At 45.7% G+C, this 27,869-nt stretch overlaps 1 protein-coding gene and 1 non-coding gene across 3 annotated transcripts; one reads left to right on the top strand and one right to left on the bottom strand.

Annotated features, from left to right (window-relative positions):
- Positions 1-2,148: 2,148 nt before the first annotated feature.
- Positions 2,149-27,652, bottom strand: Leo1 (LEO1 homolog, Paf1/RNA polymerase II complex component). Of its 2 annotated transcripts, none has more exons than XM_021206565.2 (12): positions 27,546-27,652; positions 22,227-22,988; positions 21,430-21,534; positions 19,500-19,594; positions 18,290-18,435; positions 17,233-17,317; positions 13,306-13,400; positions 12,302-12,436; positions 10,918-11,053; positions 9,843-10,029; positions 7,432-7,529; positions 2,149-2,389 (listed from the first exon to the last, which is right to left on the bottom strand). In XM_021206565.2, the coding sequence occupies exons 1-12, from the start codon at positions 27,601-27,603 to the stop codon at positions 2,285-2,287; spliced, it is 2,007 nt and encodes a 668-aa protein (XP_021062224.1). In that variant the 5' UTR covers positions 27,604-27,652; the 3' UTR covers positions 2,149-2,284. The 2 variants fall into 2 exon arrangements, with proteins under 2 accessions (XP_021062224.1, XP_021062226.1); XM_021206567.2 differs by having other exon boundaries at positions 2,317-2,385.
- On the top strand, positions 2,524-2,631 carry LOC115064854. Its single transcript, XR_003844684.1, has one exon. It is a non-coding gene; the product is annotated as a U6 spliceosomal RNA (small nuclear RNA).
- Positions 27,653-27,869: the final 217 nt, after the last annotated feature.

Raw genomic sequence — 27,869 nt, 5'->3', positions numbered from 1 at the left:
CACACACACACACACACACACACACACACACACACACGTTGCCTTGGGAAGGACGGAGGCAACAGAAGGGCTCTTAAACCAGGCAGAGGAGTTTCAGCTCAGCCACAAAATACACAGGAACCTAAATTCTAAGGTAGAAAATGAGTGGGATGGTTCTGCAGGGTTTTTTTTTTTTTTCTTTAAAAAGGAAAAAAGTTACCATACTTTTAAAGATCAAAATTAGTGGCTGGAGAGATGGCCCCTGTGGTTAAGTGTGTGTGCTGCTCCTGCAGAGGACCCAAGTTCAGATCCCATCACCCATGTCAGGCATCTTACAACCACCTGTAACTCCTGCTCTAGGGGATCTGACACCCCCTTCTGGCCATCTCAGGTGCCCCCACACATGGCACATATACACAAAAACACATAAATAAAAATGTTTAACTTTTTAACAAATGTTTTGTTCATTTTATATGTATTTTTTTATATGTATTTTTTAAAAGTATATAGGGCTGGAGAGATGGCTCAGTGGTTAAGAGCACCAGCTGCTCTTCCAGAGGTCCTGAGTTCAATTCCCAGCAACCACACGGTGGCTCACAACCATCTATCTCTAATGGGATCTGATGCCCTCTTCTGGTGTGTCTGAAGACAGCTACAGTGTACTCATATAAAATAAACAAATAAATCTTAAAAAAAAAAAAAAAAAGTATATATGGGGCTGGAGAGATGGCTCAGCAGTTAAAAGTACTAGCTGCTCTTCCAGAGGTCCTTAGTTCAAATCCCAGCAACCACATGGTGGTTTACAACCATCTGCAATGGGATCTGGTGCCCTCTTCTGGTACACAGGTGTATATGAAGATAGAACATTCATATGCATGAATAAGTAAATCTTAAAAACAAAACCTTTAAAAAAAAACCAGTATATATGACTTACTGTAATTATTCAAGCAGGTTGAATTATAACCCCACAAATGAATTCATATCCACACAGAATCTGAGAGTGTGACTGTTGTGGATTGCCCTGATGTTGTTTTGATGCTAATTCTGTTTCCCTCAGAGGAACCACCTTAGATGAGGACATACTGATGTGACTTCATGGGAACCTTCTCCCCATTTTTAACTGGTAAAATAAAGGCTAAAGCTGAAAGTTTTAGAGAGGAGAAGAAGGAAGAGACGGGGCGGGAGGGAGACAAGATGGAACTAGAAGGAGAAGATGGAGCTGAGCTACATGGTCTGGAGAAGCTGTAGGTAGGCAGGGATCTCATAGCTGGGCGATAAGCAGTGTAGGGTACATTTGCCCAATCTAGGTATGCAGCTTGCATTTATATCCATTGAGTTTTGTGGTTTTCTGTGTGGGCATTTTGGGGTTGGAGATTTACCATTATAAATGTGGGTGGTTATTACAAGTCTCTAGTGTTATCATTTTACTGAGCTAAGGGGAATCTGAGCGAGCAGTGGCTGGCTTGCAGAAAGCCAGCCACAGTGGGTGGATGGCCTGGGAGCAAGCCGGCCATGGGGGCCATGGTGGGGGGTGGGGCGGGGGTGGGCAAGACCATTGTTGCAGGCGCATAGCCGGTTTAGCATAGATCGGTTTTTTTAAAAAAACAAAAACAAAAAACAAACAAACAAACAAAAAAAACCCTACATGCTACGTGTGACCTTACTTGGGATAGGTTTCCGCAAAAATAATCAGTTAAAATGAGGTAATGCTGGATTAAACTTGGTCCTGGGGGTAGTAGCTCTTGTTCTTGCCAACAGAATGCAGTTTAGAGACACAAAACTATACAAGAAAGTAAGCTATGTTAACATCCTACCACAGCCAGCAAATTCAGGAAAAGGAAGGAAGGGTCCTTGGGAAAGAGCATGGCCCCACATTCACCTCGATTTCAGTCCTACGGATGACCCAAAAGTCTGGGGAGAATCATCTCTACTGCTTTTCAACGCTCTTTAACTGCTGAGTCATCTCTCCAGGCCAGATTTTACTGCTTGAAGCCAACCACCTTATGATCCTGTTAGGGGCAACCTAGGAAACAGATCTTTGTGTGGAATGAGAGAACGATTGGCAAAGAGCAAAGAAATCCACCAACCTGAACTCTCTATAATGCCTGCAAAGTCAGCTTGCTTTTTAAATTTTTTTCTGGAAAAAGCAGTTTTCTTAGGCATAGGGACTTGCCTTAAATGTTTTATTACAATTAAAATTTCACAAACACAGATCAATTAATCTCAATGAAAATAACTCATGTTTACATTGTATTTATAGACAAGCTGTACAATAAATATATAAAATGCATTCACAGTTTGTAGTTCAGTCATCATCTTCTTCTTCTTCATCACTGATCACATACTTCTTGTGCTTTTTATTCGCTTTATCATCGTCTTCTGCTTTCCTCTTTCCAGAAGATTCACCTTCCTGAACAGATAAAAACATTTACAGTCTGAAAGCTAGAACGTTTCTAGGGAAGTTTATCAAAATAGCTGAGTGACTATAGTCACTCATATAGTTGAATGACTCATTACTAAAGTAACTTTAAAAATTTTGCACTTGCTTGCTTCAGCAGCAGCATGTGCACTAAAAATTGGAATGCTGCAGACAAGATTAGCTTGGCCCCTGGGCAAGGATGACCCGTAAGGAGTGAAGTGTTCCATATTTCTTAAAACAGAAAAAAAGTGCACGGCACAGTGGTGCGTGGCGTGGCGTGGCATGCCTTTGATTCCAGCACTTGGAATACAGGAGGCCGAGACAGAGGCAGGAGGATATCTGTGAGGTACAAACAAGCCTGGTCTACAGAGTGAGTTCCAGCCCAGCCAACTCTACAAGTGGTAAAACAAATAAATAAATGGTGATAAAATAAAAATATAACTTTGCAGAGTTCAAGCCCAGCATATTATCTTGTACAGAGAAACCACTGTAGACACAGACAACCACAACAACCTGGGCGATGGGGTCTGCCCTAGAAAAGGTTAGGACTCTCTCAAAGAAGCACAAGAGTGCGCTTGTGCTTGCGCACGCGCACACACACACACACACACACACACACACACACACACACACACACACACACTTTCCTAAATGAAAATTCACTGGTCCTGATGGAACGTTTTTTCCATGATCAAGTACTTAATCAACAGTATCTCTCTTTTCTGGGTATTCACCTTCTTTTCCCTATCTAAAATTCATTATTTTAGTAAGTATCAATTTTTAAAATAATTTTTGTTTAGATATATTAAAAACATCATAAAGATTTTTGAGAAAATATTTATAGACACCAAAGACCTATATATACAGAGAATCTATTAAATCTATTAAAACCTATTAAATTCATTTGTGCAATCCTCTAACAGCAACATCACGTAGAAGGTTTCCTAAGGAAGCAGTTTCGACAGGCAGAATTCAGCTGCACATTTAAGTCAAGACCCCCTCAACAACTGTGACACTGGCTGACACTTCAGAATTGTCACAAACCGCGTGCGCGCGCGCGTGCACGCGCACACACACACACACACACACACACACACACACACACCTGAGTTAAAGACATGAGAAGCTGGATTACATAGACCAGAGACTGGCTGCTGGCAGGATGAGCGAGACTTTGGACTGGGTCCCTAGCAGAACAAGATCAACTTCCGTGGACACACGGAGTCAGGGAAGGCTGCAGAATGCTTCAAGATGAAATGTGGCATGCACACTCATTTCCTGATCTCCTTGGCTGAGCCTCTGAAGACAGGCAACACCCTGCACTTACTTCTTGCCTTTCTATCCCAAATGTATTCCTAAAGACTGGGCATGCCACAGCAGGGCTCAACAAAGTTTGGAGGACTCACAAGACCTGGCAGCAATAAAGCAAACCCAGTAAGAATACTGGAAGATAGGTCATGCATCCAGGATGTGACAAGTCACCTCCTTTCTCATTCCCCAGCCTAGAGTAGACCCAGATCCTTCTCTTGGGCCCCCATCAAGAGAGGCAACACTGACTTCTCTTCCCACTGGAGAACCTTGCAAACACATTACAGCCTGCACATAAATAGGATGTTTGGTGTCTAGTTCTAAAACTCTTTAATGGTAGACATTAGATCTGAGTGGCTAAAAGAACTGGCATGGTACTTCTAAAAATGTATAAGGTTTTTTCAAAAGCTCTTAGACAATGTACAGCAGCAGCCCAAGGTCAGGGCCTCCCAAAGAAGTCTAAACAGCGCCAGGTCCAGCTCACTGTCAGGGCTGAGCAGCTGTGGAAAGCCTGTCAAGATGACTGATTCCCTACAAGCTACATGCAACATGAGGGCCCCAGAACTACAACAGAGCCGTCAAGGTGACCTTACTTAAAGCATGCAGAAAGCTGCCTTACTGAACACAGCTGAAACATGCCCCTGTGCCGTACATACTGAAACAATAAAAACAAGACTGCACTAGAGCTTGATAATGCAGCCATGAACATGGGTTCCTACAGACACAGGCAGCTATGACATAAGGCAGAGCAACAAAGCGGGTTTCAGAAAGGAGAGGCAGAAGAGGGAAAAGGGAGGCCAGGCCCTTCCAACTAACCCTTCCCACCTTCGCTTTCCAGTCCCCCACCCCCACCCCCACGGGGAACAGAGAACAAGGCAATCAATCTCACTCTCCCCACTTCACTGCCTTTGAAGGAAGAGACAGGTTTTCCACAGGTTTTCCTATGAGCAAAGGGGAAGGCACTGGATAAAGAAAGGCAGTGTTCCCTGTCAATCTCGACGTCAACATGTCCCCACATCCTACAGTACTGACTACAGTACAGTTATAAGGCACCCAACAAAAGGACAGACTCGGGGAAGACAGCCGCCTTGCCCCGTGGCATGCAAATGAGAACTGGAAGGATGGGCAGCGCTCAAATTCAATGGTGCAGCTGATGATGATAACCTTTTTCTCCCCAACGTTCGTTTTTTGAGACAGAATTTCTCTCATTCATAGCACAGCTGCCCTGGAGCTCACTATGATTTAGCCTCTAGGGATCTACGAACCACCATGGGGTAGCCTAACTTGCCCTTACCCTCCAAGGCCTGTTCTGGCAAAGCAATAGCTCCTGATGCGGGTATCATGGCACCTGAACATTCCCCACCCCTTAAAGCACAGCCTGGTCCTGGTTCCTGGTCTTTGAGGGGATTTGTTAAGCAAAACAGCAAGAAGGTTCCTCTTAGTCCTCACTGTCACCCACCACTGAGCTGCCTCATAGGACGAGGCAGAGGTAAGACACTTGTCAGGAAAGGTACAAGAGTGCAAAGATTCTGAGAGTGTGCTGGGGGGACCTGGAGGAGGGGCTGCCGCAAGAGAGCTTGAAGGTTGCCCAGGCGCGTTTAAGCCACAGGTCTGCACATTCCCAGCCCAGCCAGCCACAGGGGAAGTTGTCAGGCATATCACTTACTAGACGTAAACAGTTCCGTGGCACTTGTCAATTCTCACAGTTCTGCTTGCCAAGGATCAAGCAGCTGCTTAGAGGAGAGCCCCAGTTTGCCAACTGTTCATCACACTGTAAACGCACTATTGAGATCTTACTTCATCTAACTCACAACAAATATGGTGCAGAATAATGTTAAGAAATTCTGTCGGTAGCAAGCTACTCCCAAGAACATCACAAACTCAACAATAACCTAAGAACATACTTTTGCTTCACATGAGCAAAGAGTTCATAAAATCCCAAAATGAGTAAATCAGCTCTAAAGCAAAACAGGAAAATATTCACTGCTACGTACAAGATGGCAGACCAGTACTCAGAAGAGCCCTCTCACTGAAAACAGCAAGCGAGGGTGGTAAAGCAAAGCAAAAGCACACCGGAGGCCAAAACATAAGCGGCAGCAAGAAGGCGGAGCAACGCAGGCTCCTCCTCGGAGACACCAAACTATGTGATCCTCCGGGTGGGCAGGACGGCAGACAAGGGCCCCAAGCCTTCCGTGTAAAAGCAGACTGGGGTAGAAGCCTAGTGCTGGTTCTCTGAGAAAGGGGTCTACAAACTTCAAGTATTTGTGTAGTACATTGGGGCGGGGGCAGGTCCACTTGTACTGCAGCATGCAGTAGAGGTCAGAGAACAAGCTGTGGCAGTCAGCCCTCTCCTTCCACTCTGTGGACTGCACAGACCAAGCTGGGTTGTCAGGCTTCACAGTCAAATCAAGCACTTCCATTGCTGAGTTATCCAGAGACTTCGTTCTGGGAACCGTTTCAGGTAGTCTTAGCCAGCCGACTCGCAGCGCACCTTGCAGAGGCACATACAAACAAGACCCCGGCCCGGCTGTGCAAACGTGTAGTGAGTCTCAGCACTAGCAGGGGATCAGAGTAAAGTCAAGGCCTGCCTGAACTACACGAGAATCCAAAAACCAAACCCTAAACCAAATCAAACCAAGAAAATCATCTTCAGAGAAATGAACCTAGGCATCAAAAACTCCTGTGGAGGGCTGGAGAGAAGGCTCAGAGGGTAACAGCACTTGCTGGTCTAGGAAAGCACCTAAATTCAGTTCCTAACACCCATGTCAGGAGGCTTACAAACCTGTGATTCCAGCTCCAGAGGATCAGATATCTTCTTCTGGCCCCTGTGGGCCCCTACATACATGTGCTCACTCACATACCCAAAGACTCACACACACAGACATAAATAAAACTAAGTCTAAAAAAAAATTCTCATGGCTATCAACTCAGTAAATCAATCCAAATCAATCATTACGTCAGAGATGTACCACATTTCTTTGAATGAAGAAATAGATACAGCCAGAAAAATGCCCTGGTTTGCCTTGGGTTTCAAGACTCACAGGTTGAAATGCTAGCCTCTGAGATTAGGAGGGATTCTGGAAGGTGAGTGTTGTATTAACTGTCTCTTCCTAGGATTGAAATATTCTATTCTGCAGGAAGCTTCCTAAGCAAGAAGGTAAATAACTCAAAAAAACTTCAGGAAGTCCCCGAAACTGACCAGACTTACAATACCCATTCCTAAAACGTAAGCAATAAAAGCTAAGTCCCTTTCAGAGGAAGTGACTCTGAGATGAGTAGAGCTGACAAAAAGACTGTGACAAGTTCTAAGACCACACCAGCTGCCTGGAAGAAGCAAAAACCAGCCAAGCTGCTGGAAGTTTAGACCAACGGAGGCTCCTGGAAAGGACAGTCCAACCTGTTGAGCTGCCTGCAGACCAAGTGTGTGCTGCCCCAGATCCCAGCATCTGTGGCTGGGCCTTGGTGGTGGAGTTGTCTTTGAGTCATATCTGGTCCTGGTAGTAACCCCAATAGAACTCGCTGGTTCACCAAACTGGGCTTTGGTGGTGACTGGACATTGGTCTGTCATGAGTTTCCTATCTGGGGTGAGAAGACTTGTGCCTCTCCAGGGAAAGTTTTGTTACACAACAGTAACCAGGACAAAGGAGAGCCTCATGAACGGAGTGGGTACTTATACAAAAGTTCTAAGTACAAGGTAAGTCCCGAATTCAGGACCTGTGGCTCACCTCATCACTGTTGAGCTTCTTTGCTTTGAGTAATCTTTGAGCTTTATCTTCGTCTGAGCCCTCATCACTGTCCGAGGAATAGATTCTGGCTCGTTCCTCTGAAAACAAAGGGATTGCGCAGAGTCATTTTTAAAGAATCTATTCATTTTTGAATTTTCTCTCCAATAACACCTTCAATTCTCTCTGTACATTTTCCAGAGGAACAAAATAATTTCTATTTGTCCCATTCTTCTGTATTGTGCACATGTGCTATGCATGTGTGTGTGCATACACATGTGGAGGCGTCAGGACTCAGCCTCCATCGCTCTTCCAGCTTATTTAGTGAGGCAAGGTCTTCCTGCCAACCCTAGAGCTCACCAATACAGCTCATCTTGCCAGCCAGCTTGCTCTGGGAATTTCCCGTCTCTGCTTTCCAAAGCTGAGTGGCCCCGGGTCGCACCACCCAGTATTTACACAGGTTCTGGTGATCTGAACCCCAGTTCTCATGCTTGCGTGACAAGTGTAACTGAGCCTCCTCAGTCCCAGTTTTAACTTTCCTTTTGTTTTAAATAGGTTAAAATGAACCAGGCCAGGCAGTGGTGGTGCACGCCTTTAATCCCAGCACTTGGGAGGCAGAGGCAGGCAGATTTCTGAGTTCGAGGCCAGCCTGGTCTACATACAGAGCAAGTTCCAGGACAGCCAGGGCTACACAGAGAAACCCTGTCTTGAGAAAAAGAAAAAAGAAAAACCAAGACTATTCCTTCCTAATAGAATGCCTTCCTAGCTCCCCATATCTTTGCCAGGTGAGTACTGTACTATGCTGAGAACCAATGACCTTGCCTACCTGGTTTAAATCTCTGAAGAACTGGATATTATATATGCTAATCCTTGAATGCATCTCTAATATTCTGCATGAAAAATGTTACAGTTAAGATTTTTGTGATAGGTCTGAGAGATGGTTCAGCGGTTAAGAGCACTGACTGCTCTTCCGAAGGTCCGAGTTCAAATCCCAGCAACCACATGGTGGCTCACAACCATCTGTACAGCTACAGTGTACTCATATACATAAAATAAATAAAATTTTTTTAAAAAAGATATTTTTGTGATAAATTAGCATCGGCAACATAAAGAAAGCCACTGTACTAGGTTCTCAAAATAACTAGGTAAGGTATAACAGGGCAGCAGAACAAATATAGCCCTGCAAGATAATAATCAGATAAAGGGAAACTTAGGTGTTGGTAAACCTTATCACTCAGTTTGGACCAAACATTAGGCCCTGAGTTTTATACCCAGTGACACACACAACGCAAAGCATCAGCAGCCCTCATTTCTCATTTTACAGACAAGGCAAATGACATTCAGAAATGAGAAATCACTTGCTTGAAGCTGACGAGGTGAGAGAAACAGCTTTAGGAAGACTCAAGAACGATAAGCCAGCGTCACGCACCGAGCACACTTCTTCACTCCTCCTTCACTCCCCAGCCCGTGTTCCAGGCACCATTAGTAGACTGACTTATTCCAGACCACATACGAGAAGTTTACAGGGTATGGAGCCCTTCCAAAGTCACTGTTAAAAGGTGTCAGAACGAGCTGGGGGGTCATGGTGATGCATGCCTGTAATCTCACACTCAGGGAGCTGAGGCAGAGCAAGTTCAGGAAGCCAGGCATCTTCTGAGTCTGTCTGTCTGTCTTCCTTCCTTTCTTTTTTAAATACATTATTGACTTTATTTAATGTGTGGGTGTTTTGTCTGCATGCATGTCTCTGCACCATGTCTGTGCCTAGTGCCTGCAGAGGCCACAAGAGGACATCATATCTTCTGGGACTAGAATTACAACCATGAGCCTCATCACTAAGAGGGACTACATCAGAGCACTGCTCAGAGACCAAGCAGGCTGTCTCAGGTGTGCCTGGGTTCAGTGTGTGCTACATAAACGCCAAGCACGATGAAATGAACCCTGCTAGGAGGGCTCTGCAAAGCTGACGGGCAGAAGCAAGCACCATGTGCTCTCAGTAGCTGGATTTCTTTATAACTGTCAGCTGAGTAAGGAAGTTTATGCCTAGAATACACCAGCACTTGAGAAGCTGAGGCAGGAGGATTGCTGAAAGTTTGAGGACAGCTGGACTAGAATGAGACCCTTCCTCAAAACAAAAACTGTCAACCTTTCAAACTGAAAACCAGAAGGTCCAGGGGTTATTTTGGATGAGGCCTGATATATACACGTGCCTGCAACCCCAGTGTCCAGGACACGGGCAGCAGGGGGCCGTGCAAGGAGGGACTCAGGAAGGGAGCCACGGGAGGTCCTGCCCTTCCAGGATAGCCTCACTGAGATCTAGCAGGAGACAGTAACACCGACTCCCTAAGCTGCCCAATGGCCGGTGGTCAGCACATGCGCAGGTGAACACGCATGCCGCGGTTTTACTCCACACTCACCGCGGATGCCACCTTTGTAGCGGTTTTTAATGGCAGCCAGGCTGACCGACTCCTCGCCTTCCTCCTCCTCGTCGTAGCGATCGGGCTCCAGGTAGCTGGCGCTCAGCCCCCGCTGGTGCTGCTTCTCTCTCATCCTGCGCTGCTGAGACTCCCTCCTGATGGAGGCCCTCAGGCGTTCTTCTTCTTTCTATAAGAAAGCGAATAAGCCCTTCTGCTATGGTTTGGAAGTGACCCCGATTCCACTGGAAGCTAAATCCCAAGCTAGCTACTTCATGGGTTAACTGGTAAATTAATGGAGGGATGGGCTGTTGTGGGACTGACCCCTACAGAAGCAAGCCTGCTGTCTTTCACTATGCACCACCATGGACAGTTTCCACCATGACGGAACACAGGAAGAAGGCCTTTCATCGCAGCTGCTCCCTTGCTCTTGGAAGTTCTTAGTCACGAAACCCTTTGTTTGTTTGTTTGTTTGTTTACTGTGTCTTATTTATTTTGATTGTTGGGAGTAGGTCAGCTTATAAGCTTTGGGTTTATCCTTCCATCATGTAGGTGCTGGAGATTAAACTTGGGTTGTTAGCATGTTAACATGGAATAAACTTCATACCTTGCTTCTTTGACGAGCAGACACCAGGCTGACCCAGAACTCACAATCCAAGATTGACTGAGGCTCTAGGTTTAATCCTCAGCACCACAGAACAAAACTCACACAGTTCTCTGTGGGACTCTGCTCTAGGTCTGCTGCGTCCCTTCCTTAGCATGCCCACTGAGCTCTGACAGGACAATCTGGTGTAGGTGATTTAGTGGTATTGATATGTGTAAACTTAGCTATTTCAGTGACTGGTTTTGTGGAAGTTTCCAGCCCTGCTGGGAGACAACCCAAGAGCTTACATCTACTTTATCAGCATCCACACAGCTTTCCACTTGAAGAGAGCTTAGGAAAGTAACTTAGCTCGTGTCATTGGAGGGGGGAAGAGAAGTCCCACAAGAGACGACAAACAGAAAAAACAGGCAGTTGGGGCAATCTGCTCTTAATATGCAAGGCTGTTTCAGGATAAAGCCTAGGTAGGCAACATACCTTAATCATCTCTGTGCGCTGGCACTCAGGGTCACGACCAGCCATTGGTAAGATTCTAATCTTCTGTGTCTTTGAGCATCTATCTGCAAGTGACAGGGTCATCTTCCTGTGTGTGGCACTGTCTGTAGAGTGAGGCCTGTGGGAAATGAACAGAAACTTCCCACTGTTTCTCATGGATATTTGTGAGCCAGTCATACATCACAAAAACACAAAGCCTGCAGCCGCTTCCTATTCACCAAAGAAGAGTTTAGAGGCTAGACCTCGAACCTGAATATTCTACTTGGAGGACAGAACACTTTCCTGCCTCTAGTTCAGTGGCTCTCAACCTGTCAGTTGTGACCCCTTTAAGGGTCTAATGATATTTTTCACAGAAGTTGCACAACCCTTGTACAGGGCCATGCACCAGATATCCTGTATATCAGACATTTACATTATGATTCATAACAGTACCAAATTACAGTTATGAATAATTTTATGGTTGGGGTCACCACACCATGAGGAACTGGGAAGGTTGAAAAGCATCTTTCTAGCTCAATGAGACAGGAAAAGTGAAAAAGAAAAAGCTAGAGCTAGCCAGCCAGGGGTGGCACACCCCTTTGATCCCAGCACCTGGGAGGCAGAGCCCCTCAAATGTCTGAGTTCAAAGCCAGCCTGGTCTACAACGTGAGTTCCAGGACAGCCAAGGCTACATGGAGAAACTGTCTGGGAAAAGAGAAAGGTATGGGGTGGGGGGCAAAGACCGTTGTACAGCACGACTCCCGAGGCAGCAAACAGCCACGCCCGAGCAGTGTTGTGCACACTGAGTGCCCTGCACCTCACTTGTCACAGCTACCTACAGCAATCTCACAAAAATCAAAGTTGTCCAAGGTCATGAGCAGAAACAGTTGAAGCATTACAATTCTGAAGGTCAGTGCTCCCTACAGAACAGTGTCACCCAGGAAGGGGTCTGCTTATCCCCAAGGAAGGATGACTACATGTGCCCAGGGGACACATTCCCACAGAGGCCTGCCCCAACAGCACTAGGTGATGGGATAGCCAGCCCCAGTATTCACATCCCCCAGCTCAGCACCCTTCCTCTGGCACTAGCACACACAAGCCCTAATTATCAGTTTGTCTCCAAGTCAGGTTTACTGAAAACAAAGGATACATTTGGCCAGCACAGACAAGCCCTTTAGGATTCCCAGCAGGCAAGTAAAATACCAACTTTCTGTTTCACATCACAGCCTCCGAGAAAGCAGCCTCAGCTGTCCTTGACTAAAGCCGCTCTGCCTCCAGAACCAGAACTAACCTCTGGGGGCGGAGCTACAGGGCTCCACTGGGGGCAGGGCGGGGCAGAGGAGGGGACGGGCTTAACAAACCAAGCAGCAGTGCCAAGAGCCCTTACCTGAAGGTGAGCTTCGTTTTGAAGACAGCCTGCCCCTGCAGCCCAGTACCTTGTCTTATGAAAAGATGGTTGTGGTCACCCTGCAGTGGGGCTTTGTACACATCAAACACTTCATTCCCTAAATGCAGGGACATGCTGAGGAAAAAAAATACCACATGAATTAAATCCAAGGCTCTCACTGCACAGCTTTAATTACTGAAAATGTGATTCAATCAGTTTCCCTCTTTACACAGAATGAAGAAAACCTCCATGCTGGGGAAAATGACCTGACAGAAGTCACACCTACTGTGACTCAGGCCCAGCCCTACTGTGTTCCCAGTGAAGGATACTCTCCCTCATATTGCGAGTAGTAGTCAATGGGGTTAAGATTCTAAACTTACATTATGTTTAGTTTATTGTCTCCCACCTGCCCCCCTAGCAGAGCTGTAGCCATTTTGTTCCATGCCCACCAGCTATTTCATATTATTACTGTAGTGTGCCGATGCAGAAAAATAACCTGACACAGAGCAGGGGCATGCTGACCACATACCCTGATAGGTTATGTTAGGAAGTTTGTTGACCTTAAGAAATTCCACAACTATAAGCTTCATGTAGGACCCACCAAATTAAAGGTCAGTATGAACTGTTCCGTCTAAAATGGCTTGAGTCAGGGTGGACCACCAGGCAGACCTTCCAGCACCTGCGTGTGAGCTCGCTGTGGTTTTGCAGTTTTGCTTGCATGTCTGACATGAATAATATGTTCAGGGTTGTAGCCTCAGTGCACAAACTCTGAGCTGCAGCCCTGACTTGTCAGTCTTAGAGCGTGCCTTCAATAAACCATCCCCGTCTGAGACTGCTGTTCCTGTGGTCTGTGGAGTGGCTCCTGGACCCCGACACCAACAAGCTCCAAGGATCATTCCTCTCAGGCTTTCTGAGCAGTCACAGGGGGTAACTGATGGGGAGTCGGGCCCAGAGCCTTCTCTCCTCCTGTTCTGGGCACTCAATGCCAGGCATTTCTTACTCACCTCCCATCTGACCACTTGACTATTCGCGCATTGCTTTCTTTAATTTCATTTCCTTCTTCATCTCTGCGTATCCTCCATCTTATAGTGTTTTCTACCTGTTTTAAAATACAAAACCTTAGAAAGCAAGCCTGTGGGATTCCCCTGGAGAGACGCAGCCAGAGAAGAAGTGTGTGTGGTGACAGAACAGACAACAGTGAGATCCTCTTGGGGTAATTAACGACAGGAGGAGATAGTGTTGAAACGAACTTTGGTGCTGTGAGTATTATGATTGTAGCTTACAGCCAGAGCATTTGAATGGACACAAAGCCTGCACTGCACTGCCTGGGAAATCACAAACACAAGAAAAGCTCTGAGGCACAGGAGACAAAGCCTGAGCCCTGAAGAGGTTAAAGACAGACACATCTGGAGAGTCATCTTTCTCACAGACCTAAAAACCATTGAAAGTGAGACCAAGACCCTCTGCCTTCTGGACCCTCGCCACACACATAGGGATTCATCACCTGGGAAATGCCAGATTTAGAAAATGAGTCACCACCGGGCGTTGGTGGCACACGCCTTTAATCCCAACACTTGGGAGGCAGAGATGAGGCCAGCCTGGTCTATGGTCTACAGTGTGAGTTCCAGGACAGCCAGAGCTACACAGAGAAACCCTATCTGGAAAAACCAAAAAAAAAAAAAAAAGAAAAGAAAATGAGTCTCCACTACAGAAATTAAAGACTTGATGGGCCTTCCAGGAGAACACAGCACATCAAATGCATAGGTTTCATCACGCTACATCCCGGAAACACTAAAATAACAGCAGAAGGGGGAAATACACTCACTCACTACAAGGATTAAAAGAATGAGAACACCCTGGGTGTGATGTGCAGGCCTCTGCTTCCAGGGCATGGGACGCTGAGGAAGGATGACTGCAGGTCAGAGTCCAGCCTGGGCTAAAAGGGCAGGGTTGGAATGAAGATGGAGATGGCAAGGAGGAAAAGCAACCATGCTGGCCCATGCATTCCCCCTCCCCCTCCCATCTGCCTCAGCTCCACAATTCTCTGTACAGCCACTCTCGAAGCCCAGGGGCTTGCTTCCCATTTTCCCATGTACCGATTCCTCACTAAACAAGTGACCACTGAGCCAGCTGAGCAAAGACTTGATAGCATTAGACGGGAGAGCATTTCTGAGATAACGTCAGAACTAGCTACTGAAGGTTGGGTGAGAAATATTGAAACAAGAGTGGTCAAGCTGATAGACACAAAATTATAACATTCCTCCTGTGCTTATGTGGGCTTGGAATTTTAGTGAGAATTAAAATGAAGCTGGTGAGATGGTTTACCAGGTAAAGGTGCATGCCATGCTACTAAGCCTAACAAACCAAGTTCAATCTCAAAGCCTTGCTGGAAAGCACCAACTCCTAAAAGCTGTCCTCTGACCTCCCCATCTATACAGAGGACTATGAACACTCACACCACACAAACACATAAATATATCTGACCTCCCCATCTATACAGAGGACTGTGAATGCTCACACCACACACACACAAATAAATATATCTGACCTCCCCATCTATACAGAGGACTGTGAACGCTCACACCACACACACACACACACACACACACACATATTAATATGTAATTTTAAAAAAAAATTTTAAGGAATTGGGTTTGGGGGAACACCCTGGGCCTGGAATGCCACATTGAGAGGCCACTGCAGAGGGTATAGGATCACTCCCAAGTCCCAAGATCACCCACTATCACCTTGGTTCACCCATCAGGGTTGCAAGAAAATGTCAGACAAACCAGACATGGGGGAAACTGCCAGCTTCAATGAGACCAAGCTTAAAAAGAAAGAAAAAGAAAAGGAAAACCCTGAGACACAGGAAAACAGCCTGCCAACCAAAGAGAGACCACTGACCTAGAAAAGAGGAGTCTCTGAAGAGGGACTCTCCCACTAATTGAACTGCCAAATTTCACTGGTTTGCCCTGGGATATTATAGAAAATTACTTGTATGATTGATGAAAATAAAACACACCTTGCAGCAAAAACAAACAAAAATAAGTAAAGGAATTAGAATGAAAAATGTGTCACTAGTTCTGTTTCCCCTGTATGTACAATACATTAGAGTAACAGTTGGTTTTGTCAACTTGGCTCAGAGACAAATCTGGGAAGAGGGACTCTTAACTGAGAAAATGCCTCCATAAGACTGGCCTGTGGTAAGGTCTGTGGTGTATTATCTTGATTAATGATCAATGTGGGAGAGCCCAGATCATCCTGGGCAATGCCATCCCTGGGGCAGGTGATCCTCAGCTGTATAAGAAAGCGTGCTGAACAAGCCACGAGGAGAAAGCATGTAAGCAACGCTCCTCAATGGCTTCTGCTTCAGTTCTACTTCCAGATTCCTGCCCTGATTTCCTTTCAGTGATGGACTGTGATATGAAAGACTAAGATGAAATAAACCCTTTCTTCCCCAACTTGCTTTTGGGCATGGTGTTTTATTATAGCAATAGAAACCCTAAGACAGTTCGCTACATATAATAAACAAACACATATATAGGCATTATCTTAGTTGCTTTTATATTGCTGTGATAAAACACCATGACCAAAACAAATTATGAAAGAATTTATTTGGTGCTCACAGATTCAAAGAACTAAGTGCCCATGCCCATCACGGCAGGGAACTTGGCAACAGGCAGGCAGTAATGGCACTGGAGCAATAGCTGAGAGCTCTCATCCTGGACAAACAAGCATAAGGCAGAGAGAGTTTATTGCGAATAGTGTGGGATTTTGAAATCTCAAAGCCCACTTCCAGCAACATAGCTCCTCCAACAAGACCACACCTCCTAATCCTTTCCAAACAGTTCCACCAACTAAGGACCAAATATTTAACTAGATGAGCTTTTCGGGACCATTCTCATTCAAACCAGCAGAGGTATCAACTGAGAAGACATGAACACACTATGAGGTCTCCTTCTATAGAAATGAAGCACATGGAAATACTTCTAAAGACACAAAACTTCACAGAGCCGCTGTGATGAACAGCTCGGCCCTGGTTCATTAGTGAACTAACTATGCCACCAATTAACTAAGACTGTTCACCTTGTCTCAACCATCACTTGAGAAACATAGCATCCAGGGATACTTTCAATTATAACCCAAGAGTCTGAAAGAGAGCTAGTGATATTAAACACTGACACTTTGTACTTGGAAGAACTTGAGGTTTTGGAGCAAAACAGTGATATCTAAACTGTGATTCTATACTGGAACATATGGTGGCTATACTGCTATTTACTGCTGCACCATAACAGAAAAGAGAAAAATGCCAAAATGATTAAGTTAAAAGGAGCAAAGAACTACCACATTCATTTATATAAATGATGGAAAGAATGAAAAGCAGAACAATTATGTCAGAGGCATTAAGATGGCTAAGAAAAATTAATAGCACTAACTCTGAGTCAATACACACACGTTCCAAGCAAATAATACTGATAGATGATCTGGCAGTGCAGAGACAGTCCAAACCATCCATCAGTCTAAACCTACTCACTGGATGATCTTGAACAAATTACTGGCATTTTCCACCCCCGTTCTCACTTGCTCCGCATCTCCACAGTGGTCACGGAACAGCTCTAGACACCTGTGCTCTTTTAGACAGGAACCATCTTTACCAATGTTACTTAGGCACTTATGAAGCTGTCCTGTGAAGAATACAGTACTACAGAAAATGAAGAAGCTCAACCTTAGGCATGTAGCTCATGCCTGTAATCCCAGCATTCAGGAGGTGCAAGAGGGAAGATCATGTGATTAAGGTCATAGTAAGTCCCTGCCTTAAGTTAAAAAACAAAAAACAAAACAAAACAAAAACAACAAAAGCAAAACCCAAGTATAAACTGCAAGGCAAGGGGCCTAGGTTGACTCTATAAAAAGCAAAGTCTGCCTGGTACCTTCAATTTTAACCTGGTTCTCCCCTCTTCATCCAGCATCTCCTCATCTTCAAATTCATCTTCATAATACTGAGGATCAAAAGGCCTACAAAATGTATTTTTAAAAAGCTATTAATTAACATTTCATATACTGCCATAATATAGTTATAAACCATATACCAAATATATTTTGAAGCTCAACTTGAAAGAAGTCTTTAAAATATACTAAAATTTAAAATTCTGATGCTGTTATATATTACTTGAAATAAAGTACAAACAAGGCTAAACATTTCCAACAGCTGGGTGTGATGGCATATGCTTTTAATGCCAGCACTTGGGAGGCAGAGGCAGGCAGACATGTGAGTTTCAAGTTAGTCTGGCCTACGACTGAGTTCTAGTCCAGCCAGGGTTATATAATGAGACAATGTCTAAAAGAAAAAACATTTTTTTCTCAATTTTTCATATTATATAAGTCTTCCAAAGAAAAAAGCATATATGCTGTGGCTTCCTACATCATTTTCCTTGTGGGGGAACAGTATAAATGACCTCAGTGAATGTTAGCTTAGGAACCTCCATCAACAGGGCTTCACTACAGTGTGACAAGAGCTGCTCCAGGGGCCAGCAGATCTCGGGCTTCCCACCGCAGTGCTGTTGGGCTGTAGGAGTTACTATGTGTCTACTCATCCCTAAGAGAGTATCAAACTCCTAACCACAGCCACAGCCAGGAAGTCTCCCTACTGCTTTTCTCTTGTGGGATGCTTGATTGACTTTTTCAGATACATTAATGAAGTTTCCACTTCTCTGCTAGTCCACTGAGTGAAAGTAAGCAAAACATATTCATGTATACTCATATTTCTTTTTGAATTTTGTTTTGTTTTGTTTTTTAAGACAGGGCTTCTCTGTGTTACATACAGTTGTGGCTGTCCTGGAACTCACTCTGTAGATCAGGCTAGCCTCAAACTCAGAGATCTGCCTGCCTCTGCCTCCCAAGCGCTGGGATCAAAGCCATGCACCATCATGACCCGCTAATACCCACATATTTCTAGCCAACCCCCAGAAGACATCCTAACGTCCTTGCCTGGGCTCTACGCTGAGGAAGTTGGGCAGTTTAACAAAATATAAGTCATTGCCCAAGTCCGTGTTCACTTTGGGGATCTCCACTTCTATCCTGGTCTCAGGTATCGGCTCCTCCTCCTGCTGATCCTGAGGCAAGCCATTTTCATCCTAGTGCAAGAAAATGAAAAGTTAGAGCTGCGGGGACCGGGTGATGTCCAGTTCAAGCTCCACATTTCATTACTTAAGGGAACAAGAAACAAGTCCAGGGTGGCCTAGAACTCACTACCTAGTCCACACTGGCTTCAAATTCACAGAAATCCTCCTGCCTCCGCTTTCCCAGTACTGGGATTATAAGTCCAGCAAGAACCATATTTAGATCTTGGGGCTAGCGCACACTCAGACCTCCACACTATTCATCAATCTCCAAACATCTCAGGAAAAGCAAGCAGGGTCAAGCTGCCTCCGGGCAGAGCTTCTGTGATCAGTTGTCTCCCCAGAGTGTCCCTGACAAATGTTCAATCAGCTGGCACCTGTGTAGCCACTCTAATGGCATCAGAGAAGGTTATTCACAGATGGTGAGTCTGAGGCTAGCCTGGACTACATGGCAAGACCCTGCTTCCAAAACTAAACTTAAAAAATAAAAAGGAGGGAGAGGGTATAGGGAACTTTCAGGATAGCATTTGAAATGTAAATAAACAAAATATCTAATTAAAAAAAAAAAAAAAAAAAAAGGAGCCAGGCATGGTGGCGCACGCCTTTAATCCCAGCACTCAGGTGGCAGAAGCAGGTGGATTTCTGAGTTCAAGGTGGCAGAAGCAGGTGGATTTCTGAGTTCAAGGTCAGCCTGGTCTACAGAGTGAGTTCCAGGACAGCCAGGGCTATACAGAGAAACCCTGTCTCANAAAAAAAAAAAAAAAAAAAAAAAGGAATGAAGAAAAAATATTAACAAAGCACACATTTACTTGCATGAATAAGAAAAACAATTAGGTGAAAGGGTCTCAAATCCTGGGTGCTCATGGTCTCGCCCTGTGAGGCTGGGCACCTCACGGTAGCCTCACTCACTTCTCCTCCTTGGAACCAAATGCTTCTACAGAATTAAGAAAGTCATCTACTCGTTATAGTTTCATACTGTAATTTAGATAAAGACTTCCTCTTCTTAAGAGAGAAAGAGGTCCTTCCCCTCTGAGACTGCCTCACTTGAATATGGGCTAGCTCACGCTACTTTCACTTACCACAGGCTGTCCTGGAGTAGGGGGCTTATCTTCTCCATCACTCCCTGAAGATATGTCATCTGCACCTCCGAACAGATCCATGGTTCCATTATTATCTTCAGTGCAAAGGGAAAAACAAAGAGTGTCAACATCTGGTCTTCATTTGAACATCCCTGAGATTTCTGGGCCAGCTCCAGGAAATGGCATAAACCCAGGTCTTGAGCATAGGTAGGGAGGAAAAGGGCACTGTGGCAAACACGTGGAAAGACACGCGTGTGGAGAGAGAAAGTCACTGTGGCACACACGTGGAAAGACATGCGTGTGGAGAGAAAAAGTCACTGTGGCACAAACGTGGAAAGACAAGCGTGTAGAGAAAGAAAGTCACTGTGGCACACATGTGGAAAGACACGCATGTGGAGAGGCTTGCACATTGCACAGGAAGCTCTTCTTTCCCCTTCCATCTCTGCATCCTTCTCCCATTTTCCCCTTCTAGCGAGGTCCCATTCTCACTGAGGCCCCCATCAAAACAATAATGTGTGTAAGCCAGCAAAGCAAGGTGAGGCACCAGCAAGGAAACAGGAAGACAGATGAGTCGCTTCTAAGCCAGCTGTCAAAACAAGCCAGAATTACTGGTAATCACGCAGTCTAGGATAAACCTATGAGACTGAGTTAGAGAAATGTGGCAAAGGACACACCACTGGACAGCAAAGCAGAGGTGACCAGAGTACTGGATGCTCACTATACGACTTCCTGTTTAGGAGGTGACCACAGCCATGCCCTTCCCGTAGTCCCCTTAGCTCATGTCACCACCCAGCTACTGTACATGGACATGGTTCACTTGTCTCATAGTCTGCACACCCTCACCACCAGACGGCAAGGTGTAGGACATGGCTTAGAATGGTAGCCATGTACAGCAGAGCCTCAGGAAACATCAGTGAACAACAGACGCAGCCTACCTAATTCTCACTGCTCTGTAAAAGGGTCTGCATCACCCCATTTTACACCTTAGAAAACAAGTGTAGTAAAAAAAACTCTGGGGAGCTGGAGAGATGGCTCAGTGGTTAAGAGCACTGGCTGCTCTTCCAGAGGTCCTGAGTTCAAGTCCCAGCAACCACATGGTGGCTCACAACCATCCGTAATAGGATCTGATGTCCTCTTCTGGTGTGTCTGAAGTGAGAGACAGTGTACTCATATACATAAAATAAATAATTATTTAAAAGAAAACCTAAAAGAAAAAAAGGAAGGAAGGGAGGGAGGGAGGGAGGAGGGAGGAAGAGAGACAGAGACAGAGACAGAGAAAGGAAGGAAGGAATCTGCCAACCAAACCCATCAGGTTGTCCGATTCCAAAGTCCAGAACGGAACTACTAGGCAGACATTCAGGGTTGACTTTTCCCTACAGCCTTAGTTATAGCATTCCTTAAGATAATTTCTCTATGCTTAAGAGTATGCCTAATTCCCATTCGGCAGAGTAACAGCTGCACATGGCCAACTATCTATCGCAATCAAGTCTGCCATAACTTTCAGACCGACATCTTCACTGCAGGGTCATCTGCCCTTTGCAAATGCCTCTCAGAGATGACCATGTGCAGCTCCACCTTCCCAACAACCTTAATGTCATGCTTATATGGATGACTTCTTCATGTACCCTGCAGTCAAAGAGCACTCATCTAACGTTACACTGTTAAACAGAGCACAAGGACAGTCAGTCACGGTTATCCTTAATCAGGCTGCAGCACACTGTCACTTCCAAACCGTCCAGAGGCTCAGCCCCATCAATAAATTCAAATTGTAACAAAGAAGCGGGTTCCCAACAGTATGAGCTGCACAGAGTACACTGATCACATACACAGAGTCTTCTGTGAGTCATGCGGTCTCAAGGTCTGCCAGGGCGCTACAGTTACAAGCACAGAGAGCTAGGAACCAGACTTGCATACAAAGTAAACAGGCTACCTTTGGGCACTTCGGTGTCGCTGTCTGCTTCTGAATCAGATGGAATCGCATTCTTGCGCTTCATTCGTAAAACTTCATCTTCACTGTCACTGCCTCTTGCGGATTCTAAAAGAGCAGAGTTAGAAGGTGTACATAATCACATCCCAGCTTTACAGGGAAACTGCAGCAATGAATAGAAAAGGACAATGATACATGGAATGGTCTGGTCCCATCTACCACACATTACGCTACTTCAAAGAAGAAAACCTAACCTGGCAAAGCCAGTGCCTGTCATCCTAGACCTAATGAGGCCGAGGCACAAGGAGGCAAGAGCATACATAGTGATAGAACAGGTCAGTATGTGATGAGGTTAGGCCAGGTCTTGTAACACACTGTCCTGTGTCATGACAGTGGTAGCCACACACGTCTATAAACATGTCAACACAAATTAAACTGCACACAAACAAGAGTAGAGGTAAATATAAAGGAAGAGAAGAAAACAAAAATGAAAAACAAGATAATAAAGATGGGAATGACAGGGACTAGAGAGATGGCTCAGTGGTTAAAAGCACTGGCTGCTTTTCCAGAGGACCTGGGTTCAATTCCCAGCAATGAGATGGTGGCTCATAACTGGCTGCAACTCCTGTTCCAGGGAACCCAACACTCGATTCTGGCCTCCATGGGCACTGCATGCACATGATGCACAAACATACATGCAGGGAAAATACCCATCTGCATATGAAAAGAAAACCCTTTAAAAAGACACACGAACGGACCGTGACTGCACCCAGCCATCTGTACTCCCATGAACGTTTTACCTGACTTCTGGTCCTGCTCTTCCTCACCGTCTGAGTGCCTCCCATCTTCATCTGAGACTTGTGGCCTTTCATCATCTGAGTTTTGCATTTTCTCCTCATCGGACACCTGCGGCCGGTCCTCGTCGTCCGAATTCTGCTTCTCCTCGTCATTATCAGAAGCTACTGGATGCTCATCGTCAGAATTTCCCTTCTCCTCCTCAGACAGCTGCTGTCTGTCATCATCAGAAAGCTGGGCCCGGTCCTCGTCATCTGTGTTCTGCATTTTCTCCTCCTCATCGTCCGAGTTCTGCAGCTTCTCCTCATCGGACCCTTGCTCATGCTCCTCGTCGTCAGAGTTCTGCAGCTTCTCATCGTCTGACTGGTCACTTTTATCCTCTCCATCCCATTTCTCATCGTCTGACTGAGCTTTTTCAGACCCTTCTGCCTCTGAGTGACGGCTCCCTTCGTCTGACCTGTGGCCCTCGTCGTCGTCGTCATCGTTGTGGGCTTCAGAACCACTGTGCTGGTCCTCGTCAGAGGGCTCATTATCCTCGTGGTCAGAGTGCTCGGAAGCCTCCGACCTATTGTCTGACCGTTCAGAGTGATTGTCACTGCCACTGTGATGAGAGGCCCCCTCCTCCTCACTGTCATCTCCAAACAGTTCCTTGTTACTGGGCTGTCCGGAATCACCTCTGTCATCCTGGTCACTTTCGCTGCCAGAGGCGTTGCTGCCAGAAGCGCCGTTGTCCTGGTCAGAGTCCGAGTCAGACTCAGACTCCGAATCTGTGGGATCGTGTAAACACAAAGGAATATCGGCAGAGTGAGGAACTCTAGAAGTCCATCTCAATTTGGTAAAAGACAAACAGAAACTGGCAAAACTGTTGAAGCCAACTTTCTCACTGTTCCAGAGACAAAGCAGCTTCAAGTACCAGGAGGCTCAGTTAGGAAAAATGAGCAGACTTGCAGTGAGCAGGCACAGTGGCTCATACCCATAATCTCAGCAACCCAGAGGATGAAGCAAAAGGATCAGTTCATTCAAATATGAGGCCACCCTGGGCTACACAGTAACTCCCAAGCCACCTCAGGCTACAGAGTGAGACCCTGTTTCAAAAAGCTGAAATAAATAAATAAATAAATAAACAAATAAATAAATCAAGTAGAACTCTTCATGTTTTACCTCACCCAGTGCCCCCGAATCCCTGTCACTGCCTAGTTCTTAGACATGAAACAAACAGTAAGCAGCCCTGCATTCTGGTACAGAGAGCACTACTTGGTTCAGAGTGACATCACTGCCACAGTGATGAGAGGCCCCTCCTCCTCCTCCTCACTGTCATCAACAGTTCCTTGTTTCTGGGCAGTCCTGAATCACCTTTTTCATCTTCATCACTTTCTTGACCAGCAGGTAGTGGTCCCTGTACCAGAAATGCAGCAGGAGAAAACGAACAGAGCCTAGAGCAGAAGTATAGAAAAACAATTGTAGAAGGTCCCATCGGAACACCACATATGAATTATGGAGTGAAGAATGTAGTGTTTTGGTTTGTTTACAAACCCCAGTCATAGCCAGGCGTGGTGGCACATGCCTTTAATCTCAGCACTTGGGAGGCAGAGGCAGGCAGATTTCTGAGTTCAAGGCCAGCCTGGTCTACAAAGTGAGTTCCAGGACAGCTAGAGCTATACAGAGAAACCCTGTCTCAAAAAACCAAAAGTAAAACAAAACAAAACAAAACACCCCAGTTATGTCATACGAGTATGTTTTTGTTTTAATCCCAGGTGTGGACTATGGGGCTGCTTCAGTTTGCTTGCAGCCACTAACCATGACTGTCTCCTGCTCTAGGAGGGGTGTGATTTTTGGCGGATAGTTTAACTCTGGGGACTCTGGGGAGGGTATAGACACAGAGCCCGAGAGAGCAGAGGGCACTCTGGGAAAGCTGCTGCGCCTGACTGCTGCTGTGGTTTGTCAAGTAATCATGAACAACGTGAGCAAAGAAACGAAAAGAAGTCGCAGATATCCTGACGACAGAGACTGGACTGAAGCCAAGGAACACGATGACCCTAATCAGTACAAAGTAGCTTATAGAGGTCTGCACCCCCTTTTCCCTCTTTCTAACCTCCTTTCTCTCCTACCTCATGTTGGGGGGAGAGGGGTGTGGAAAGGGATCAGAGGGGGAAAGGGTTGGAGGGGAGGTAGAGGTGTAAGAACCCAATCAAACAGTAATACAAATATGCCAACAGAAGAAAGTAATAGCTAAAGAAATAACGACCCAAATAGAATGAATGGACACATCCAAGAAGTTTAATTAATGCCACATTGAAAACCCTTAAGAAAATCCACAGCTAAACGTATCAAGTTGTCAAAAACAACAACAACAACAACAAAAAACACCTTGAAAACAACAACAACAAAAAAGAATTGTCTCATACAAGGGACCCTCTACAAGGATGACAGCTGGTTTTTTTCATCAGAAACCACAAAAGCAAAGACAGGCATCCAAATGTGGAAAGGGGAAGACTGTCCAACAGGTATGCTTTTTCTTCTTTTCTGTAGGACTGACAAGCGGCCCTGGCAGTGCTGGTTGAGACCATGAACCCTAAGCCACAACTCAGCCTAAGAGCTTTATAGCTTACAACTGTGCTTCAAAGAAATTTTAAAAATGTAAAGGGCTTTAGGAATCATAGAAAATATTTTAGGATGAATGAATGAAAGTGAAAACATTACATCAATTCTTAGGGAATAAAAGCAAAGCAGTGTTACTCAAAAAAATAAAATAAAATAAAATAATAATCCTACATTAAAAGGAAACATCTCAGTCAATGACCTACCTTAACATCTTAAGAGGTCAGAAAAAGAAAATAAAGCCCAAGCCAGGCAGTGGTGGTGAACACCTTTAATCTCAGCACTCAAGAGGCAGAGGCAGACAGTCTGAGTTCAAAGCAAGTTCCAGGACAGCTAGGGCTACATAGAGAAACCCTGTCTTGAAAAAACAAAAACAAAAAGAAAGTAAGAAAGCCCAAAATAGATAATCAATGAAACCAGTAGTTGGGAGAGGCTGGAGAGATGGCTCAATGATAAGGAGCACCGACTGCTCTTCTGAAGGTTGTGAGTTCAAATCCCAGCAACCACATGATGGCTCACAACCATCCGTAATGAGATCTGATGCCCTCTTCATGTATGAAGTGTATGAAGACAGCTACAGTGTACTTACATATAATAAGTAAATAAATAAATCTTTTAAAAATAGTTTAAAAAAACAAACAAACAACAAAAAAACAGTAGTTGGATTTTTTTTTCCTCCATCAAATGAGTTCTTATAGTCTCAGTTGGCCTGCCTGTAACTGGCATGTAGACCAAGCCTCAAACTTGTTCCAATCCTTCTGCCTCTTGTCTTTTGAGTTTTAAGATTATAGAGATGTACCATCATGCCTGGTTAACAATTCATTCTTTAAAAACATTAACAAAATTAAACCTTTAGGCAAATTGTACAAGAAAAAAAAAAAAAGCAAAACTCAAATTACTAAAGTCAGGAATGCAAGTGGGGATGCCATTATAGACCTTACAGAGTCAATGATTATAAACCATAAACAATGCTAGAAACCTAGACACAATCCTTTTGAGGTCAAGAACAATATCTACTTCTGCAAGTCCCATTCAACATCATAAAGAGAGTACCAGCCAGCGCAAGGTAAATAAACAAGCAAGAGAAAGAAACAGTACAACTATCCCTAATCACCATGGCACAGTTTCACATGTAGAAAACCCTAAAGGAGCCACAAAAACAGTGACAGTGAATCTATCAGCATCGGGATAGCACCAAGCCACAAGGTCAATGCGTAGCAGAAATAGAAACTGGGAAGCAACTACAGCTGCAAGTGGAGGCACACGTCTAACACCAGCACTCATGAGGAAGCATTATCAGGAGCATAAAGCCAACAAAGGCAACATACTAGCAGACCCTGTAGAAGAAAGAGGGGGAAAGGAAGGGAAGGAGGGAGGCAGGCAGGCAGGCCTACCAAGTTCTACCCTGTCACATCCACAGCAACTTCAAGACCAAGAGCAGTTGTCAAGGACAGCACACCTGACCCTGGAAGTCAATCTTGGAGCCTCCACTAACTCAATGGTAAAATGGAAGAAAACTGCCATGACCTTAAAAGAAGTTTTGAAAGGGAAGAAAGGGGAGGGGAAGAAAGCTTAGAACTGCAATCATCTGTGCACTCCACTTCCGGCTATGAGACGGCACTACAGGTACATCTTACTAAACGACGCTTTTCACCAGTGGATGCAAAAAGCACTGTTAATGTAAGCTGGGGAGCGGGAACCTGTCTTTTCTCATTTACGTCCCCAACACCTATCAAGGTAGCCAGAAGACAATAGGGATCCTTGTTACTGAATGAATGAATGAATGAATGAATGAATGAATGAAAAGCTTCATGGAAAACATGGGAAGGAGTACACACAACTGTGCCTCGAAGACACAGAGAATAAACACAAGAGCAAAAGTTGTGGGACAGGAATTAGTGTACAGTCATATTCCAGCCTTATCCTGAGTAGAACCGTCCCAGGGGAGTTCAGTTCTCTGTACATTTACCTAGTGCTCCCTTCACAACTGGAGTCATTACATTCAAACTGGAGTTGGCGACAAACGGGGAGGGGGAGGGGCAAGGAAAGTGACATGTATACAAGTTAATTTGGGCCTGGGGGACTGCAAGAATTCTGAAGTTCATCTCAGATCTTTCCTCAGTCTTCTTCTATTCACATCTCAAATTCAGATACTCGTAGACCTGTGCCAGAAACGCCCCCTATGAACCATCATTCATTCATTCATCACCAAATCCTGTTACTCCTCTCCAAACACCCTACAAGCTTCCCTATTCTTACATCACAGACAAGGAAACTGGCTTTCCGCACAGGCTCTCCAAGGGCACCCATCTCCAGTGTGTGGTCCTTCTGTAGAGCTCCAAGCTGATCCCTCCCAGACCCTCCAGGGGCATCTGCGCTCTCCCACCAACTCGCTCTTTCACACGGGGCGTTATCACGCCCGATGGGCAGTTAAACTTGTCTCCACTTATTCACTGCCACCCTTTCAATCGGCCATGTGTGCACGGAGGGGCGCAGGCCACACGTCCTCCCTTCTGCTCCCCCACGAGTCCAGGCCGGTCCCGGACCCTCCAGGCACTGACTTCGCGCCTGTCTCCCGGGAGAGGCTGGCACCACCGGGCATGCAGGGGGCGCTGGGCAAGAGCTCGGGGCCATCGCGTTGCCCGGCGCCGCGCCTCCGGCCGGAAAGCAACCCGACGCCCCAGGCGCCCATCCGCGGAGCTCGCCCGCCCGCCCGCCCGCCGCACCTTTGCGCTCGGCCTCGCTCTCAGCTTCGCTCCCGAAGAGGTCCTCCATGTCCGCCATAGCAGCTTGGTCCCCGGCCTTGGCCTGGTCGGCTCGAGCCTGCTTTACGGCCCCGACCCGTCCAAACACGACGTGTCGTAAAGAGCCGCACAAAGACCTACTTTGCTTCTGTGACCTAGTTTTCGCCTGCATTCGGCGGGCTCCGCCCACCCCCCGGCGTCCCACCCCGCCCCAAGTGTCAGCGCTCGCCCGCTCGTCCGTTAGCCCGCTCGCACGCCGACGCGGGACAGACTTGTTTACGACCTGCCAGCTGCGTCCAGGTTTCT

Source organism: Mus pahari, chromosome 10, assembly GCF_900095145.1.
Source record: "Mus pahari chromosome 10, PAHARI_EIJ_v1.1, whole genome shotgun sequence".
Lineage (NCBI taxonomy): Eukaryota > Metazoa > Chordata > Mammalia > Rodentia > Muridae > Mus > Mus pahari.
The sequence above is the reverse complement of the archived record's forward strand: the minus strand, read 5'-3'. Positions and strand labels throughout refer to the sequence as shown.

Bases quoted from the DNA above. Each gene is read 5' to 3' on its own strand.
- Leo1 (XM_021206565.2), bottom strand. From the start codon at position 27,603: ATGGCGGACATGGAGGACCTCTTCGGGAGCGAAGCTGAGAGCGAGGCC. The intron at 17,318-18,289 runs GCAAGGACGTTA...TACATTTTGTAG, and splicing joins TTCCTCAGCGTAGAGCCCAG to GCCTTTTGATCCTCAGTATT. The intron at 12,437-13,305 runs GTGAGTAAGAAA...TTTTTTCCTCAG, and splicing joins GTCAAGTGGTCAGATGGGAG to CATGTCCCTGCATTTAGGGA.